The following is an 18,183-nucleotide window of genomic DNA, read 5'->3' as shown; positions in this document are numbered from 1 at the left end:
TCGGTGGTTGGACGCGAGGCCCTCCGTACATCGGTGTTTGCTCGGCTCCTGTCGTTGCCAATGCGGTTGTCGTTTTGGTAGAGGTGGCAGGGAAGGAGGCCAAGGTCGAGGGCTTCTTCTCCGAGTCTACTGAGCCTCCCCCACCTCTTCTGCCCTGCCAGCCCTCCTGGGCCACGTGGGGAGGCAGGCCAGGCACAAAGAGGGTCAGGTTCAGGCCTGGGGCTCTTTTCCTAACAGCTGTTCTGTTTCTCCTCCTCTGTTTCCTCTTGCTTCAAGGAGATCACCATGGAGAAACCTGCGACTTTGGGGTGTGGGCCCTAAGTTAGGAGGATAAGAATGGTCCAGGGTTCAGTTCCATGGTGGGCTCTGTGACCCTGGGTAAGTCACAGGGTTGGTTTCCACCTGGCTTTGTCAGTTGCCCAAGGAGCTGGATTAGATCCAGTGGTTCCCCAGAGGTGTGATGATGGGTCCTTTGGTTCTCTGAAGCACTTTTCTAAAGCCAGTTGGAAGTTAGGCAGAGGCCCATACAAGGGCTGTGGGAAGTGGCTAGCCCTGTGTCTGAAGGTGTGGTGTCGTCTTAGGTGGGCTGGGCGGCAGGAGCTGTGAGCTGCCGGCCTATGGATCACCGCGTGATGAAGCTAAGGAAATGAATTAATTTCTGTTTTGCCGACCATTCACCCACTTGGTACCTGGGGGTAGGTAGCTGTCACTGTCCACACCAGACCCATGGCAGAGACCCTGAGCCGTGTTCTCTTTTCAGACCCTGCTGACTGAGGACTCAGTGGGATTTCCACAAGTGGTCCTAGCCCAGCTGGGCTGAAATCCCTGGAAATTGGTTTAGGGGCCCAGGAAGCCATTTTTGTACCTTTTGTTGATTTGCCCCAGTGGAGTTAGCCGGGTGCTTTCCTTTCAAAAGTGAATGAAGGGTCAGAACTATTTCCCTCCCCCACTCCATGCTTTCCTCTCAAGTAACCCAGTCCAGTTTGACTACTTAGCCAGCCCCCCTGGGCAGGGCACCAGCAGGGGACACTGAGACCTCAGACCTCAGCAAGACTGTTCGGAGGAGAGACCACAGGAGGAGAGACAGCCAGGCATCCTCTGGCCGAGCTGCGGCTCCCTGAGGACCCTGGTGGGTGGACGGGCGCGGGGGGCGGGTGTCCCTGGGGTGGGATCCAGTTGCCAGCGGGTTCAGTGAAGTGTAATACCTGGAGAAGCCCTTTGTAAAGTGTAACATGGGAAGGAAGCAGCAGGTGGTGTCACCGTATTTGCGGGAAGTCAGGGAGGCTGGCAGAGGGGGAGGCAGGGACACGCCTGAAAGAAGCACAGGGTTTTAGTTGGAGGCGTTGATGTTCGGGGGGCTGGGGATCCTCCTCTGGATTTGACACTGGACTCCCGTGACCATTAGAGGCTTGTGGACAAGGAGTGACAGGACTTGACGTGATCAAAGGAGCGTTTTGGGAAGGTCGTGTCAGATGTTACCCCTCTGCCCTCTGGGCCTTGCTCTTGTCTCCTCGGGGTCTCGTGTTGCACAGGGCCAGTGCTGTGGCTCTTGGTTAATCGTGGAAGTTTTATGAACCACAGGACTACAGAGCAGGCCGAACCACTCCATGAGTTGAGATGCCTGCTCCCAGCTGTCCTGTGAGGTGGCAGGCGTCAGACGGGTGGTGCCAGTCTCCCACATTGGAAATCCAACACCTTGAGCCCTGGGGGCTGTTGTTATGATCCTGGTGTGTTTTAAGAGACAACATGATTGATTTTCGAATTTCAGTAATTATCCAGGTAATTGCCTGGCAGTCCAGATTTCCTTTTTGGCATCTCAACGATGAAGACTGGGCTTCTCTGGCCCATAAAATCTCCCACCTCCTTTTGGGAACGAGTGACTGAGTTTGGATGTGGGCTAAGCCTAAAAGTCGACGGGCCCTCAAAATTTTGTAATTAGAAGGGATCTTGTGTCTGTCAGTCCAGTGTGCGAGTTAGGGTACCGCAGCAGTCCAGAGAGTCGGACACAACTCCCCTCGGGGCCCACAGCAAGTAGTGGCGAAGTGGGCCCCAGAGTCCAGGTCATCAGGCCTCCTGACCAGCATCCTGGGCACTGTACCTCTCTACGTCTTACCACCCTTCCTTCTCCCGGTCTCCATTCAAACACAGCCCAGCAGGACCAAGCCTTCACTGGGGCCTGCTTCCAACTCCTTCTCACACCTTCCAGTACCCACTGAAGGTAGCAAGGGGCAGCTACTTAAAAGATGCAGCCTGCTACATTTTCACTTGATCGTGTCATTTACCAGTTCTAAAACCTTCAGCTCCCCCGTTCCCACTGTGCTGTCCCCCCGCCACACACACATACACACACCCACACACACTAAAGTCAGACCCAGCTTGACTCCTCCCCTCTTCCTGTCTCCCAAACAGCCTTCTGCCCCCCCCCCCCCCCAACCCCTGTTCTGGGAATTGTTCACCTGCTCTTAAATTAAGCATGGCTAGTTCAAGGGGTGGACAGTCAGGGAAGGCTTCCTGCAGGAGGGGGAACTGACTGGCTGGAAGGAAAGAGTGAGGCTTAGGGGAGGAAAGCAAAGGCTTGACACGAGAGGGGCCGCTGCCCAGCCAGGTCCTGCACCAACTGTGCCAGTCATCACTTTACCACCGAGTCCGATCTTCTGGCCGGGAAGCATCTGCAGTGGCACCAGCTCCTCTCTTTGCCTTGCTGAGGCAGAAGCCCAGTCCTCCCCACGCTTGGGGGAGGAGGTAGGAAGCTGGTTCCAGGCGGCGAGGGAGCCAGTCACAGGGTTTATGTTAATGCAGGCCCTCCCCCAGCCAGCGCTTAGCCTATTACCCGGGCCCTGCCGACAGCTTCATTAGTGGCGCAGCGAGCCTCAGCCTGCCTTCCATGGTTCCCTAAAATAATAAGGATGGCGTCACCGACTTCCCGCGGCCATGTGCTCCCACCCAGTGCCTTCAGAGCTCTATTGTAGGAAACAAACAAAATCCAGAGACCTAGATGCTTTTTTCTGGGAGAGATTTTTTTGTGTTAAAGTAAGGTAGGACCCTGCCCCTTAGTTAAGAATTTAGAAGATCTTTATGCAGTGTGGAGATCCCAGTCTTAGCTACCATTGAGGCTGCAGAATAACCTCCTGTTAGCAGAAGTAAGAGAGCTTCATGGTTGGTTCCAGGGTCTTCCACTGGGGACTGTGATTTCTGATCAGAACAGTGGTGTGCTGTGGCTGGAGAATCACCCAGCTTGGGGTTCCTGGGCTCTCAGCCAACTCTGGACCTTACTGCTTCCTCTAGAAAAAGAGGGCTAAACTAGAGCAACATTTTGAAAACTGTGGGTCAGGTTAATTTTTCTTTTAATGTAATAGAAAAGAAAAATTGTAACAGGGTAAGTTTTGTTTCTATGTGTGTGCATGTAAACACACGAAAATATATGTGTGCTGAGCCAAGGTGTCGATGTCTTTTTTACTGTGGGTTGTGGTCAGAAAGCCACTGACCTAGATGACCCTGAAGGCCTTTCTAAGCTTTTGAAATCAATGTCCAACTTTTCCCCCAGAGCCTGATGGTTCCCCCCATGGAATCTGACTGATTTTTTTGCAGGTTTTGCCACACTGATTGTTAAGCAAAACTAGAGACTTTATGGCTAAAAGGATAAAACCAGTCACCCATCATCCATATGGAGTACCTCTGGGAAGAAGCCCGTTTCGCTGCTGCCTTGGTGTCTTAGGTTGGCCTTCGAGCTAGAAATGGGATCTGCAACAGGGGATGGCCCATTTAAAAGCTGACCTACTTAAAACCCACGAGCAGCAAAAAAACACGGGGTCAATCTGATTTAAGTCTTCTTCTGTGGCAAGGTTGGGACCTGAAAACTAGATTGGTCAGGGACTGACAAGGTTGAAACCACAGTTACAAATATTTGTTGCCTGCCCATTTGGAGAAAGGAGAGATCAGACATCAAGGTGAGTGGGAAAAACTAAAGAAAACGAGGTGTAGCTGTAAAATCCAGAGGCCTGTCTTCGGGGCACACCATTCTCAGCTCTCTAGAACCTGGAGAGGCCTTCATTCCATGAAAGCGCCCTGCGGGCAGCAGAGGGGACTCAGAGCTGCGGGCCTGCTTTGATGCCTTCTTGTCCCTTGACCGTGGACAGCAGTGAAGGTGGCTGGGGGTCAAGGAGCTTGGCTTTTTCCAAGCTGGGGGTGCCTTCTGCGCATTATTTCATCTAATCCAACCCCGGGTGACGGCACTATTGTCGTTGGAGGAAACAGAAGCTCAAGAGAAGTGAGGTGATGAGCTTGCGAAGGGAAATTTGGACTTGAGCCAGGTCGGTTTGCCTCCAGAGCCTGCCTTCTGTCCACCTCTCTATGTTGCCTTGGAAAGTGCTAGAAGAATAAAGAGCAGTCCTCTCTTGAGCTTCCTTCTCTCTGGTTCTAGCCTTCAGAGGGCTTTGCTCTAGGCCCAAGCTGTCCATTTAAATCCAGGCCAGCTTCACGGGCGTGTGGCCTGTGTGACCACACAGGCCCCATGTCTAGAAGGTACTTCCCCACTCTTGGGTTTAATGCGCTGCTGTCAGTGTCTGGGGATTCTTATCTTCCAGTTTCATCTTGCACTGGGCCCTGCAGATTGTCTGGCCAGCCCTGGCGTTGCTAGAGTGCATCCTAATTCTTGGTCTCGCTGGGTCCCTCCTGCCTGTGCTCAGCGTGTCTGTCCTCTCCGGGCAGAGGCATGTGCAGCATGCACCCTGTTCCAGCCTCGGGCCTGCTCCCTGGCACACTGGACCGGAGTTGTTTACCTGCCGTCTGTCTCCTAGCCTGCCCCCACACCTCCTGCTGGCAGGGGCCCCAGCTGTGGATTGTTACTGGCTCCGCGTCCCCTCCACTGCTTAGATGGACAGTATCACAGGAGCTTACTGGGTGGAGAGAGGGGGTTTCTTACGGGCAAGAGAACCTGCATGCAGAGCACTGGGTCAGGTCAAGAGGAGGGTGCACTGTTGACTGAGCTCCTCACAGGGCTTGCCTGGCAGACGCAAGACACACCAGAACACATTGTTATTGTTTATAAAAGGGAGGGCTTGTTCAACCTGTGTCAGACCAGTTGCACTGTTAATTTCACAATGGTGTGTCTCCTTTTGCATGCCTGGCACCTAGTGCTGTGGCCGGCACGATAAACAGAACATTTGTTAAGCAGTTGCTCGGCTGTCCGCTCCCCACTAGGCTGATTACGGAGAAGGACAGTCCCTGACCTCTAGGAGGATCGGATGCTTAATACACGATTAAATGATTCATGTGGCAGCTGCCCTCGGTGCCCTGGGATGCTCAGAGCTGGGCGCTGAAGGTTTCCTGGGGAGGGGGGCTTAACTTGGTCTGTAGGCAAAGGTGAGAGGTGGGGTGGGGGGCAATGAGATTGGAGGAAGTTGGCTGAGGTTGACAGTAGAAGGCCTCCTTAGGTCAATTTAGGACCTTGATTTTTTTTTTCCGGAGGCGGCGGGAAGCCAAGAATGTTTTCTAGGCCAGAGTTTGTGCTTTATAGGCTAAACAGATATCATTGTCCCTTTTCTGCAAGCCAGAGCCTGAGACCTCAGGGATAGAGTCAGGGTCATTCAGCCAGCTGGGCCGGGCCTCCGGGTGGAGGTCTGTTCCCAGTAGTCCAGCATTCCTGCTGTCACAGAGACCCCATTTGGAAGCAGAATCAGATCTAGAGTGACTTAGACTACCGTGAACAGGACCACATTGCTGGCAGTAGAGAAGAATGGTCAAATTTGAGAGATCTGTGAAGACAAGATTCACAGTTTTGAAACAAACAACGAGTTCTTCCTTAGAGTAATAATGTGTTCATGTTTATCATGGACGGTTCAGCGCCCCTTGGTGAGAATTGACTGCCGCGTCTTGCTTTGGGGACACGTTTTTCAGGAAATGCCGGAGCCGGGCAGTCTGGTTTCTTAGGAACCTTCAGTGCCCTAGTGACATCTCCAGGGGGGCCCGAGTATGAATATGCATACACCTCCAGGGGGGCCCGAGTATGAATATGCATACAACACTTGAGGAATGAGCCAAAGGCTCCTGTGGAGGGTTGTCATTGGAGTGACTGAAAAGCTCCTGATAGAAGCAGAGTAAGTCCAGTCGTTGGTTCTAGAGAGAGTAACCACCACATTTTGGTATTTTTAAACGGCCAGTGGGATTGGGAGAGAGTTTAAACCCAAAGTACAAATTTTCAGTTTAATTTTAACTTTGCACTTAGCTCACACCCAGGGTTTGGCAGGGGGGAATGGGCCTTACTTTTTTTTTTTCTGTTTTAAGCAGAACACACCCTGGATGTAACAAGGATGTTCTCTTCACATGGAGGAAGGGTTTGCAGCAGCAGCACTAAGGAGAGATGGGAGGAAGTGGGCTGGAATTGCGGCAGGATTTCTAAGAGTCAATTTAAGGAAGCTTGGGGTGGGTTGGACGTTTTGAAACACGCCCTGGAGCTGTAAGAAAGCGCGGCCCTGCGTGGAGGCAGGTGGAACAGGGCTGGATACTATGCCTTCGACAGGTCAGCTGTTGGACTGGACCTTTTGTTTTTTCCTGTTTGGTCCATTACAGACACATCACAGTCTGCTTACCTGCCATCCCCAATGTGACTCATCACCCCACAAAGAAACTGTGGGTTTCCCCCGTGGTTTGGGCTTTCTGGTAATATCAGCAACCTCAGGGTGTAAGCCTCAGCCCACCTACCCCACCCACTTTGATCTCTCCCCAGACTGTGCTGAAACCCCGCCAGGAAGGAAATGCAGAAACCGTGGGGATCCCAAAGGCCCCACAGACCAGGAGCAGCCACCTGGCCTTCCAGACACCATAGGCTCTCCCTCCCGAGTGACGGGAAGCAGCCTTTTGCTCCTTGGGGAGGAGCGGGGTCTCAGGCCCCCGGCCTTTGTCCAGATCCTTGCTCCTGACTGCAGTGTCATTGGAATGGGGGCTGGGTTAGGTTTTGTGCTTTGGTTACCGAGGAAGTGTAACGGGGGTGGGGCGGGGGGACAGCTGGGAGTAGCCCCCATCCCACCAGTGGAACAGCTAGAAAAGGGGCTGAAGGGGGTTTAGTGCATTCAGGGTAGTTTGTAGGATTGGATTCGGGGGTCTGGGAGAACCTGTACCCTGCTTGGGAACAGCAAGGAAAGCCTCCTCATCAGTGGCAACACTGACCATCAGGGCCTGTTCCTGCAGCTTCAGGATCAGTGGTTCTGATCTGGCTGTACAATAGGATAGCACCCCAGGAGCACGCCATGCGGCGATTATGAGGATCAAATGAGACGGTGCCTGCAAAGAGTGCCTGCTGAGGGCTCAGGAAAGAGCCCTTGATTGTTGTTAATGAAGAAACAATCATTGTTCTTAGTAGTGGTGTCTAGGATATTGTCCCCAAGAGGAATGGCCACCCGTTTCGTGGTGCTGGGACTGGAACCTTGGGTCTATCTGGAGAATCCCCAGGCAGCAGTGAGCCGTTCTGGGAAAGAGGCAGACTTCCCGGAGGAATTCCCTTGACTCTGCAGCACCGCCTCCTGGCCCCCCCTTACTGAGGCCTCCTCCTTGGCTGGTGGCCACAAGAATAGAAGCCCTGACCCCTCTAGAGAGCCACATGTCTGAAATCTTTGAAGGTGGACTGGAAAGCCTCCTCATATTTGTCTTTCCGTAATGGAACTTAAAGAATTCCCAGGGCCTTCCAAGGAAAGGAGTGACTGAAGGAGCCTAGTCGTGTGACCCCAGCAAGAACTGCCCACGAAGGAGGTGGCACTCGCTCCTCAAAGACCTGGCTTCCTGACTCTGCGCTGACCTCCTGCCCAGGGCAGAAGGCCTCCCGGGGTTTACTCCCCGTCTCTTGCCGGTGACCTTGAGAAGGGGGCTTGACCCGGACATCTGTCCTCCCCTGAAGAGTGGGAAAGGACTTAACTTCCCCCGTCTCAGATCCAAGGGAAAGGTGGGCCTTGGCGCCGGTGCCTGACTAGGAGCTTGCTGGCTCTGGATAGGAGCTGCTGCACCTGGCTTCACCCCTCCTGCCAAATTGCCCCTGTCCTGAGTTGAGCAGGCCACCTCTCTCCACCAAGGAAGAAGACAGCAGGGCGCCTGCAGGGCGCTGTGGCCCAAACAGGCCCTGAGCTCTCCTAGTCTGACCTCTGCCAAGGGCAGACCGAGGGAGGGGCGCGGCACCTGCTGGGGACTCTCTTCTCCCATGCGGACATATGCCCAGTGATGCCCGAGTAAGAGGACCACTTTGGTGGACAGTCACCCTGGGCAAATGGACCTGCCCAGAGGTGGGGAGCAGCCCTGGACAGTGACTGGTTAGGATAGGTTATCCAGGAGGAAAAAAGGCTGTGAGGGGCAGGAATGATAATGCAGGACTGCTATCGACAGGACAGGCCTGGTTCAAGTGACCCATGGGTGAGAAATCTAAACCTAGGGATGGGAGTCCCAGGGAGCATCAGATCCAGGCAACATCAGTACACGTTTCCTGGAGGCTGCAGAGACCAGGCAGGTGGAAGTGCAGTGTCAAGCACCAGGTGCAGCCAGGAGGGATCACCTTTAAGGCACCCACCATCCATGGAAGGCTGGGGAGCAGCCCCCTATTAGCTCAGGACAGGAGTGGAAAGCTCCGGGCATCTGGTGGCAGGCCAGGCACCCTGGCGTCCCTTACTGACACCCCTGGGTCATGGCAGGCTTGAGAGCTGATGACTCTTCCTCAGACTGTCTCCCTACCATCTGTGCTGGAGCCTGGACCCTCTCCTGTAGCCAAATCTGCCTTTTAGCAACTCAGTGAGATGGTAGCTCTTTATCAGTTCTTTCTCCCTCATTCGAAATAAAGGGCTTAGGGCGCAGTTTCTGGATAAGAAGATAAGAGAGGGGCTCTAAGGTCTCTTAACAGGGCAGAACCACCTCCAGGGAGGCAGGAGGCCTGCAGGGCCACAGAGGTATCTCCAAAGACTAACTTCTGGACATTGCCAAGCCCAGCATTTCTGTGTGGGTTCATCCTGGGCTTGTGGATGTCCATTTTCCTTGCACGTTGTCTCTCAGGACCTGAAGAGCAAAGTTTAGAACTGTGGTATTCCATGTGGTAACTTTGATGTATCTCTTTGCATCTTGATTGATTAAAGCTGAATAAAATTTAAAGCTTAGCTCCTCAGTCTCACCTTACCGGGCCACATGTGACTAGTGGCTCCTCTCCTGGATGGGTTTCCATCGTCACAGGAAGTTGTTTGACAGCACTGGTCTACAGAATGGAGAGTCGGCGGGGTCCCTGGTCTGCAGCCCTCACTGTGGGGCAGGCCAAGCCAGTGACCAGGTGATGACTGCCAGGCTGGGCGGGCTGGCTCTGACTGTGGTGGCAGGACAGGGTTCGGGTACATGCCGGGACCCATCCGCACGCAGAGGGTCCTGGGCTCAGAGGTGAAAAGACGGTGGAGACTGCGCAGGGGACGTGGTAGGTAGGGGGCCTCAGGAAGGTGGTCAGGCTGGGACCATGGCGGACCCTGGGGTGAGGGGCTCAGAAGGAATGGCAAGTCCCAGAGGTTCCCTAACAGCATTGTGGCTGGTGCAGTGGGGAGCCTGGGGGCTGAGGTGCAGCAGCAGGGTTGGAAAGAGACTCCCAACCTTGCTGTCAGCGGTCCAGCCAAGATGCCTGTCCAGAAGTGCCCCCTGGTTCTGCAGTTCCAGTCACTGCAGCACCTCTCCCCACCCCGCCTCAGTGTTGCTAAAAGCAGAGAAAGACCAGGGTGGGCGCTGGCGCCGCGAGGCTTCCTGGTCTGCCTCCTGTCCTCCCCCCATCCCCGGCCTCAACCCCCATTTCTCGCCCCGGTTGATTCATTCCCTCCTTCCCTTCCCAGGTAAAAGAGCTCGTCCTGGACAACTGTCGGTCGAATGAAGGCAAAATCGAAGGCCTCACAGATGAATTTGAAGAACTGGAGTTCTTGAGTACAATCAACGTCGGCCTCACCTCAGTCGCAAACTTACCAAAGTTAAACAAACTTAAAAAGGTAAATAGAGCGGAGGCGCGGGTGTGCTTGGGAGCTGGGCTAGGGAGGAGGACCTGGTCATTTCTCCAGGTTGAGGGAGCATAACTGCAGGGGGGCCAGGCTGAGCCCCAGCACATCTGCCCCTTCCCTGAGCTGACTCCCTTCCTGGCCCGTCTGCAAAGAGCTGAATGCCTGAGCCCAGAGCCTTCATTTTAAGAGTCATTTCTGCTTTTTCTCTCCCTGCCTCCTTTAGCTTGAACTAAGTGATAACAGAATCTCAGGGGGCCTGGAAGTATTGGCAGAAAAGTGTCCAAACCTCACGCATCTAAATTTAAGTGGCAACAAAATTAAAGACCTCAGCACAATAGAGCCACTGGTGAGTCATCGGGGCCTCCCCTCTCCTCTGGGATGGGAGGGGTTGATACCAGGGAATACTACTTTTACATTTGTATGACATGCTTTTTGTGTTTAATTATGTGCTACGAGATAGAATTCTGCTTTGTCTGTAGAGAAACTGAGGCCTCGAGAAGTTAAGAGAGCTTGACCAAGAGCCTGAGGGTGTGAAGGATGCTGTAGGACCCAGGCCTCAGTTTCTGGTCCTGGTGCTGTTCCTCTTAGAGTTCCCACTCAGCTTTGGAAACCCGAGCTGTCGTTTCTTTGGGCTTAGAGCCTGGCTTGTGCCTTTCACTGGGGAGAGAGGAGCCATCCAGGAACTGAGCTGGCCCTGAAGGTGGCTGCCTGTTTTCTCCTTGGGTCACTGCCCAGAGGTTGGTGCCTCTGAAGGTGGGTTGGGCCTGATGCAGGTGCCCTGGGATGACTGGAGCCCCATGCACTTCTCTAAAGGGTGTAGAGAAGAGTGACCCTGGTCAGCAGTCCTGGCTAAGATGGTGACCATGGACTCAAAGACCTGGGCAGCGTGTCTTCCTTTGCTTGTCCACATAGAGCTGAGCACACCCAGACTTCAGGATACACTCACCAGAAAAGGGCAGGTCATGGTCAGAATAGCAGTTTCTGTGTTACCCATATCCGAATGAATGTATTCACGTGACTTTAAGGAAATCAACTGTAAGATGTACCATTGATTAATTTTTGATTAACTAATCATTGATTTCTATTTTTTGAAATATAGAGATACTACTGCATTAAACTGACATTTAGCATAAATATATACGTAAGAATTACTTTGTAAGTTGGCCACCTTAGAATCAGGAAAGGGCCATAAGGATATTTGGCTAAGTTCGCACCTTTCCTTTTTCTGGGTCTAGAAGGTGGCAGTTGGGGCCTCTCTCAGTTTTCGGTTCTTGTCCAAAAAGCATTCCTTGTACCTTGTGGGTAACTTGAGGGGCTGCTTGATGTGCCTCTGTGGCAGAATGGGAGGCTGGCATTTCTCCTCCAGACTCAGGCTTTACCTGCCCGTCTGTGGCATGGGGTCAACTACGAGAATAGATTTCCCATAGAACTTTCTTTTAGGACTTCTGATCTCCTAGGGGAAAGCAGCTATATTTATCTAGCTAGAAACTTCGATTTCATAATTTTATTATAAACTGAAAAAAAATCTTCCAAGTTCTGTGTGTGTGTGTTTTGGGAGGCAAGTTATGGAGACTGTGTATGCACATGTGCGCACACACACACAGTGTTCCTTTGGCCTAGAATACTCGTGTCTTTGTAGTTTCTTCCCTGGTTATCGTTGTGATTATTGTGTTTCTTGTGATTATTGTGTTTCACTCACTCCTGAGAGTGGGGAGCCGCATTTGGTTGGGAGAGGTGGGCCTCACCCACCCAGCCCACAGCCCAAACTCCCTCCCTACCCTTGACCTTCTATTGAAAATGACCAGGTCTCAAATCAGGAAATCTCAAGAGAGTGACCTTGTTGCTGACATTGACCTTGAGGGGCAGTTTCTTCAATCACCAGTTAGGCCTGGCCCCACTGGAGCAGGGACTTGGCCTGAGGTGGGATACCTCCTCCTGGAAGATGAGGGAACTGGAAAGATGTAGCTGTTTCTTGCCAGCTCTGTGACCCTTCACTTCCCGGGCATCAGAATCCGGCTCCCAACAAGTGTGACATGGACCAGAGCCCATCAGCTAAACCCATCGCTATTAAGTACTGTGGACAAAATCTGGATCCTTCACTGGTTTTTCTCTTGTCCTCTTTGACAGGCAGTACTGCAGAGTGTAAGATCACAGGTCTGAAGTTGGACTGCCTGATCAAAACCCAGTTCTCTGCCCTCTGCTTCCTCTTCTATAAAATGAACTAATAATTATTTCTCCTTTATTGGTGTGTTGAGGATTAACTGAGTAAATACACAAAGTGCAGTATTAATTGCCATTATTATTATTCCCAGAAGGAGGTAGTTTGCATTCCTGTGGCCTTTTCAGTTCCTCTGTGGCTCCTTAGACACAGGGCAGGCTCCAGAGCTCTTGGCTTATGCAACAAGAGAGCCCCAGGTTAATTTCAAACTTGTCCGTGTTATGGCAAAGGCTGTAATTGCAGAATAGAAGTGCTGGCATTGGGTGAGGCTTTGAAGATCCTCAGTTCCAGCCCCCCATCTTTCACATGAATGAACAGGAGGCTCCCCGCCAGGGGTGACACAGCCAAGCGGAGCCAAACCGGAGTTTGCTCCTCACCCATGAGTTCTGCATGCTGTCTCACGTCAGCACACCTGTCTCCTCATCCCGCTCACTGGCTGACTTTGCTGTTTCCTTGCAGAAAAAGTTAGAAAACCTCAAGAGCTTAGACCTTTTCAATTGTGAGGTGACCAACCTGAACGACTACCGAGAAAACGTGTTCAAGCTCCTTCCGCAGCTCACGTATCTTGATGGCTATGACCGGGACGACAAGGAGGCCCCCGACTCAGACGCCGAGGGCTACGTGGAGGGCCTGGACGACGACGAGGAGGACGAGGATGGTGGGTGGCGCCAGGGGAGGCCAGGCCGGGTCTTACAGGGGGGCAGACTGGGCGTCGCTGGTCCCTGAGAGCAGTCGACCTCTTTCTCGAGCTGTGGAGGGGAGCAGGCTGTCCACTTTGTTTACTGCTGTCGTGGTCTGTCTCATTAACTGACACCCCTGTAATAACAGGGCCTGAGCCCAGAGAAACATCCGAGATTCTCCAACTGCATGGTACCTCCTTAGAAACCATCTGAGGGACATCCCTGGTCAGGGAATTAAGATCCCACGTGCCTTGCAGCCAAAAAAGAAAAGATGTGACAGATTAAAAGACTATAAAATTGGTCCACACCAAAAAAAAATAAAAAATTGAATCCTGCTTTCAGTTTTTTTCCCTTTTCCAAAGTCCTCCCCAAAATGAGATCCTACAGTGTCTCTCTAGTGTGACACTGGGCTTGGATTTGCTTCCAGGGAGGAGATGAGCAGGTGGAGGAAGTTGGGGCAAGGCCTCTTCTCATGTGGAGGAGATGAGGTCATGGCCGGTGAGACTGTGGGGCCCCCTGGTGGCTGCCGCCCATAGGACCCCATGGCAGGACCTGGGGGTGAGGACTTGGGCGCCCCAGGGATCTTGGAAGCAGAGGAGGTTGTAGGCAGCACCCTGGGCTCCCTAGTGGTGCAGTAAGGAGTCAGGGACTTACAGGAAGGAGAGAAGGAAAAGGAAGGAGGACCTCCCGTCTCCTCTCCTCTCCACACTGCCAGCTCAGCGCCACTTCCCTGCAGGTCCTTCGTGGCCGAAGTTGAGGGTTGAGATCTTGCCTGAATAATTCACAGATAAGAGTGCTTTTCCCTTCTTAGGTGGGAGTATTTTACTAGGTATTCAGGCATCCTGTTTGCCTTAGTTTGTTCTATCTTGTGCTGGGACAGAAAAGTCTCGGGACTGGAATCCTGAGACCAGGCTTCTAAGCCTGGCTCGGTAGCTGACTCCTTGTGTGACCTTGAACAAGTCACTTCTCCCCTCTGGGACTCGACTTCCTCACCTGTGGAGTTTGGCTCGATGCTGTCTCTGAATGCATTGACTTCTTGGCTTTCCTGGGCTCTGTAACTTGGCTCTCTGATCTGGCATTTTCTCTGCCATCTTAGCATCCATGTGGGATTTTTCCTTTTCAGAATACTTGGGAAGAGGGCTTACCTTTGAGGTCATTCTAGGATGCTTATCTTTTGGATGACTTCAGGCTGTGTTCAGTCACATTAAAGCATCCAGGCTGTGAGCTGGGTGGGTGTGGGAGTTGTGGCCCCTTTATCAAGGAGTGCATCTCCTGTGCCAGGCCCAGCAACCTGGGGCCTGTACTGTGGGAAAGAGGGGTCAGCTCACCACCCCTTTGTCCTTGTCCCCATTTCCACCCGCAGAGGAAGAATACGATGAAGATGCTCAGGTAGTGGAAGACGAGGAGGACGAGGAGGAGGAGGAGGAAGGGGAAGAGGAGGACGTGAGTGGAGAGGAAGAGGTAAGAGGCTGGGCTGGGGGGACCATCTCTTGGAGCCCCCCTTACTTGCTTTGCTGCGTCTGAATCTGTCGCACTAACTGTCTCACTGATGGCCTTAGCAGCCAGGAACCCTGAATGTGTATTGAATCATTTTAGGGCCTGTTACTGGGCTGGTTTGGGAGAGGCAAGCCATGCAGTCGGCCCTGGAAAAGAAAGAGGGGATTCTGGAGGCCAGTGAGGAGGGTACTCTTCTCAGACAGCCTGGCATTTGTTTCCGTGTGAGAATCAGTTCTTATAGAATCCACATCCCCATCTTCCACCTTTTTGCATTCGTGTGTTATTTCAGATTCTCAGTGAGCACTTATAATATGCTAGGGAAAAACCAAGGACTGCCTTGAAGTGGTGGGTAATAGGATAAGACACTGCTGGATTCCACAAGAGGGTGGCAAGGGTCCCCTGCACACAGCGGCTGAAGTGCCATTATCCTAACACACTGGCCGGCATTCTTTTTTAACAAGGTCTGGGATGTGTCTGTGACAGGGTGCAGCCCATTTCTACCACTCGCTAGCTGTGTGTCCCTGGGCAAGTTGCTTGACCTTCTGAGCCCGTTTCTTCATAGGTGTCATTTTACAGCTGGGTTGTAAATAGGGATCAACTCACTGGATTGTTTAGAGGATAAAATAATTTGTAAGTAAAACCCCTAAGGACAGGGAGTGTTTGACCACTTACTATTTTCGGCTTTCACACCCTTCAAGGTCCTGGCTCTGTGTGCCTGGTTTTGTACTTGGATGGATTTTCTGAGTCTTTCTAGAACACAGTCATTTTCCCTGACTTTTCAGCTTTCTAAATCTGACTGCAAAAGTTAGAGAGTGAGGGGTTTAAAATGGTGACAGCACAGACAAGGTACCTGCCTTCTCCCTTAATTTCTTATCTCTCCCTGTCAAGGGCACGGACACCTATCTGCCACACAGGCCCTCTCAGGTGGGACCTCCTGGCTGGTCCCTCATGCTGGGGAGAGGCAGCTCGGGGTCAGAGGAAAAGCTGGTGACGTAGGCTTGGTTCCCCACGAGTGGTGCTTCTGGGTGTCTCTGCCCAGGTACAGGCTGCTAAGTTCACCCCTAAAGAATATTGTGTATTTTAAAAATAGAGACAGCAAAACGGGCTCCCCCCTCTCCCCCGCCAGGACAAGGCAATAAGGCATTTTGGCTAACGGACTTGCTCTTCCTGTCACAGGCACCTCCAGAATGCAGGTTTTTGTTTTGGGATTGGGTGGTGGTGGTGTGTTTTTTTTTTCTTCTTCTGTAATCTCACTGACCATCTGCAGATTTCCAGCTTCCAGTAAAGGAGAGCTTACACACACACACACAGTCTTAGCAAACAGACTGATTAAGGAACTATTTGGTGACATTATGAAAGGATATTTCCCTTGACAAAAAGAAGTCTATTGCCAAGTTCTTTTTAAACAATGGGTTGCCTGATGCTTCAGGAACAGTATCATGCAGATTCAACTAGCCTGGACCCCCAGGAGCAGCATAAAGTGTGGTCCTGGGTTGAGGGTGAATTCACACCCCTTGCTGAATCTCAAGGAGCTGGAAGTGATTTTCTTCAAGGAGAGGGGAGGACATGGCATTTTCCCTCTCCTCCCAAGTGATCCAAGTTTGTAAGAAAGTGAAGGGGTTGGGTAGGGTGAGGCTGGACCCACCCACGGAATCTGGATTGGGGTTTTCCTTTGAACCAAAACTAGATTGAGGGCAGATGAAAGTTCAGCCCACTTCATGTGATGGAGAGTCGGCAGGGGAACTTGTTACCCCTGGGTGGGCACACTGCAGAACTGCCCGAGTTGCAAGGACTTCAGTTCAGGAATTCTTAACCTGGGCATCGAATCCACCCCCACTCCCCATTCTTGCAGGTATTGTATGAGATACAGGTGTTTTCCGGAAACACCCGTTTTCTACAGATTCATAAAGGTCGTCCTTCATGTAAAAGAACCTCTGCTTTAGATTCACCTGACCAAGCCTTGGGGGTGCTGAGAGGCTGGCCTTCACCTTTCTGAGCTCAGCGTCGGGGAAAGTGGCTTCTTCCCCATGTCCGAGGCCAGGGCATTCCTAAAATCCAATGTCTTCTTCTCTTCTAGGAGGATGAGGAAGGTTATAATGACGGGGAAGTAGACGATGAGGAAGATGAAGAGGAGCTTGGTGGTATGGCAGCCTTTTTACTCTCCGAGGGTAGCAGGCTGACCCCTTCAGTCACAGTAGATTGCTGGACCCTGAGGACCTGGCCTCAGTTTGCCAGGGACAGCAAAGCGTCCTAGACTTGGGATCCCTGCTTGCCCGGTGGGTGGACGGAGTCAGAGGCGAGATCCATGTCTAACCTGAATGCCTTTTCCTTACTCTTCCAGAAGAAGAAAGGGGTCAGAAGCGAAAACGAGAACCTGAAGATGAGGGAGAAGACGATGACTAAGTGGAATAACCTATTTTGAAAAATTCCTATTGTGATTTGACTGTTTTTACCCGTACCCCCCCAAATCCTGCCCCCCGAAACTTATTTTTTTCTGATTGTAACGTTGCTGTGGGAACGAGAGGGGAAAGTGTCCTGGGGGTTGTGGGGGGAGGGAGGGTGGGAGGGGGTGGAATAAAATACTATTTTTACTGCCACTCTTTATTTTTTTCCCCTAATTTTTCTTTGTGTCTGGTTCTGTCCCTGTAAATGCAATAGCTGAGTACACACAAGTGAACATTTGTTCCTTACCCTCAAAGAGGACGATTTGGAGATCTCTGACATTTCCTAATACTTCCCAAGTCTCTTGAGTTGATTGGAAGGCCAGGGCTGGCCTCAGTTTGGTTTCTCAAAGCCCAGGAGGGCTGAACACCAGCCGCGTCTTACCTCTTGTTCTGGATCCCATGATTTTCACGTTTCTCGGCCTGCTAGAGGCAGCAAGCGCCTTGGCTTGTAAATAGCAACCTAAAGGCGAATCTTGGCACTGGTCAGGGGACCTTCCCCGTCTTCCATCCCCTTTCTCTCTTCCCAGACGGTGGTGGGCTTTGCTCTCCTGAGAAGACTCTGATGTCACTCTTGAGTGATGAGCCAGAGAGCTGGAAACAGCAGGCTTCAGAGTTTAGGAGTAAAATGGATTCGGTAATTCTAATTAAAAGAGAAGAAGCAAACCCTCAAACTTCAACCTCTTTCAAAGATATAAAAAACAAAACTGTCCCTATCTTGTTCTGTAAAATATTAGAACGCTTTGTTTTACAAAATGACAGGAGAATTCTTCTGCGTGTCCTGCTCGGCCTAGACCATTTTTACAGACCTAGGCACGGGAGACACTGCTGCATGTCGGCTGGGTTTTTTTTTCATACACCCGAGCACGGAAAAACTTAACGCAAAATTGTATTTTCTTACCTAGTGGAAATCTGAAATGACTGCAAATTCCTAGTGAATGTACAGGTTTGCTTTCCTGTCCCTCTTCTGGATTGCTTTCCAAGTGACGTGACTTCCTAGCCCATGTTTCATCTGTATAAAAGAACATCTGCACCGGTTTTCCTCCCCCTCAGAAGAGCCAAACTTTGAGTTTTATGTCTGTTTGTCATTGATAAATTTCAATAAATCTTTTTATACAATTTTTTTGGGGGTGGCTTCTTTGAGTCCAACAGGCCATTGATCTACGATGCTGTCTAGATAACCTGCTAGCTGATGGGGCAGGGTGGGTAGGGGGCAGGAAGCTTCACATTGGTTACCTGATAAAATAGTTTTTCTTACAAGATCTGCAACCTGATATGCTAAGTTTGGCTACTTTGGGTCGCAACTCAAGACTTGGTGTGCAGTCATCATTAAAGACTGGATTTGGGCAGGGAAG

The 18,183-nt window shown here is 51.6% G+C and overlaps 1 protein-coding gene across 2 annotated transcripts in view; it reads left to right on the top strand.

The window, feature by feature from the left end:
* ANP32A (acidic nuclear phosphoprotein 32 family member A) overlaps nt 1-17,947 on the top strand; it is a 38,074-nt gene extending 20,127 nt beyond the window's left edge. For both annotated transcript variants that reach the window (XM_065940199.1, XM_065940200.1), the window contains exons 2-7: nt 9,834-9,983; nt 10,216-10,338; nt 12,670-12,868; nt 14,254-14,351; nt 16,465-16,528; nt 16,729-17,947. In XM_065940199.1, the coding sequence (XP_065796271.1) occupies nt 9,834-9,983; nt 10,216-10,338; nt 12,670-12,868; nt 14,254-14,351; nt 16,465-16,528; nt 16,729-16,790 (696 nt within the window). In that variant the 3' untranslated portion in view covers nt 16,791-17,947. The remainder of the gene's footprint in view (nt 1-9,833; nt 9,984-10,215; nt 10,339-12,669; nt 12,869-14,253; nt 14,352-16,464; nt 16,529-16,728) is intronic.
* The last annotated feature ends 236 nt before the right edge of the window (nt 17,948-18,183 follow it).

Source organism: Muntiacus reevesi, chromosome 7 (genome assembly GCF_963930625.1).
Source record: "Muntiacus reevesi chromosome 7, mMunRee1.1, whole genome shotgun sequence".
Lineage (NCBI taxonomy): Eukaryota > Metazoa > Chordata > Mammalia > Artiodactyla > Cervidae > Muntiacus > Muntiacus reevesi.
The sequence above is the reverse complement of the archived record's forward strand: the minus strand, read 5'-3'. Positions and strand labels throughout refer to the sequence as shown.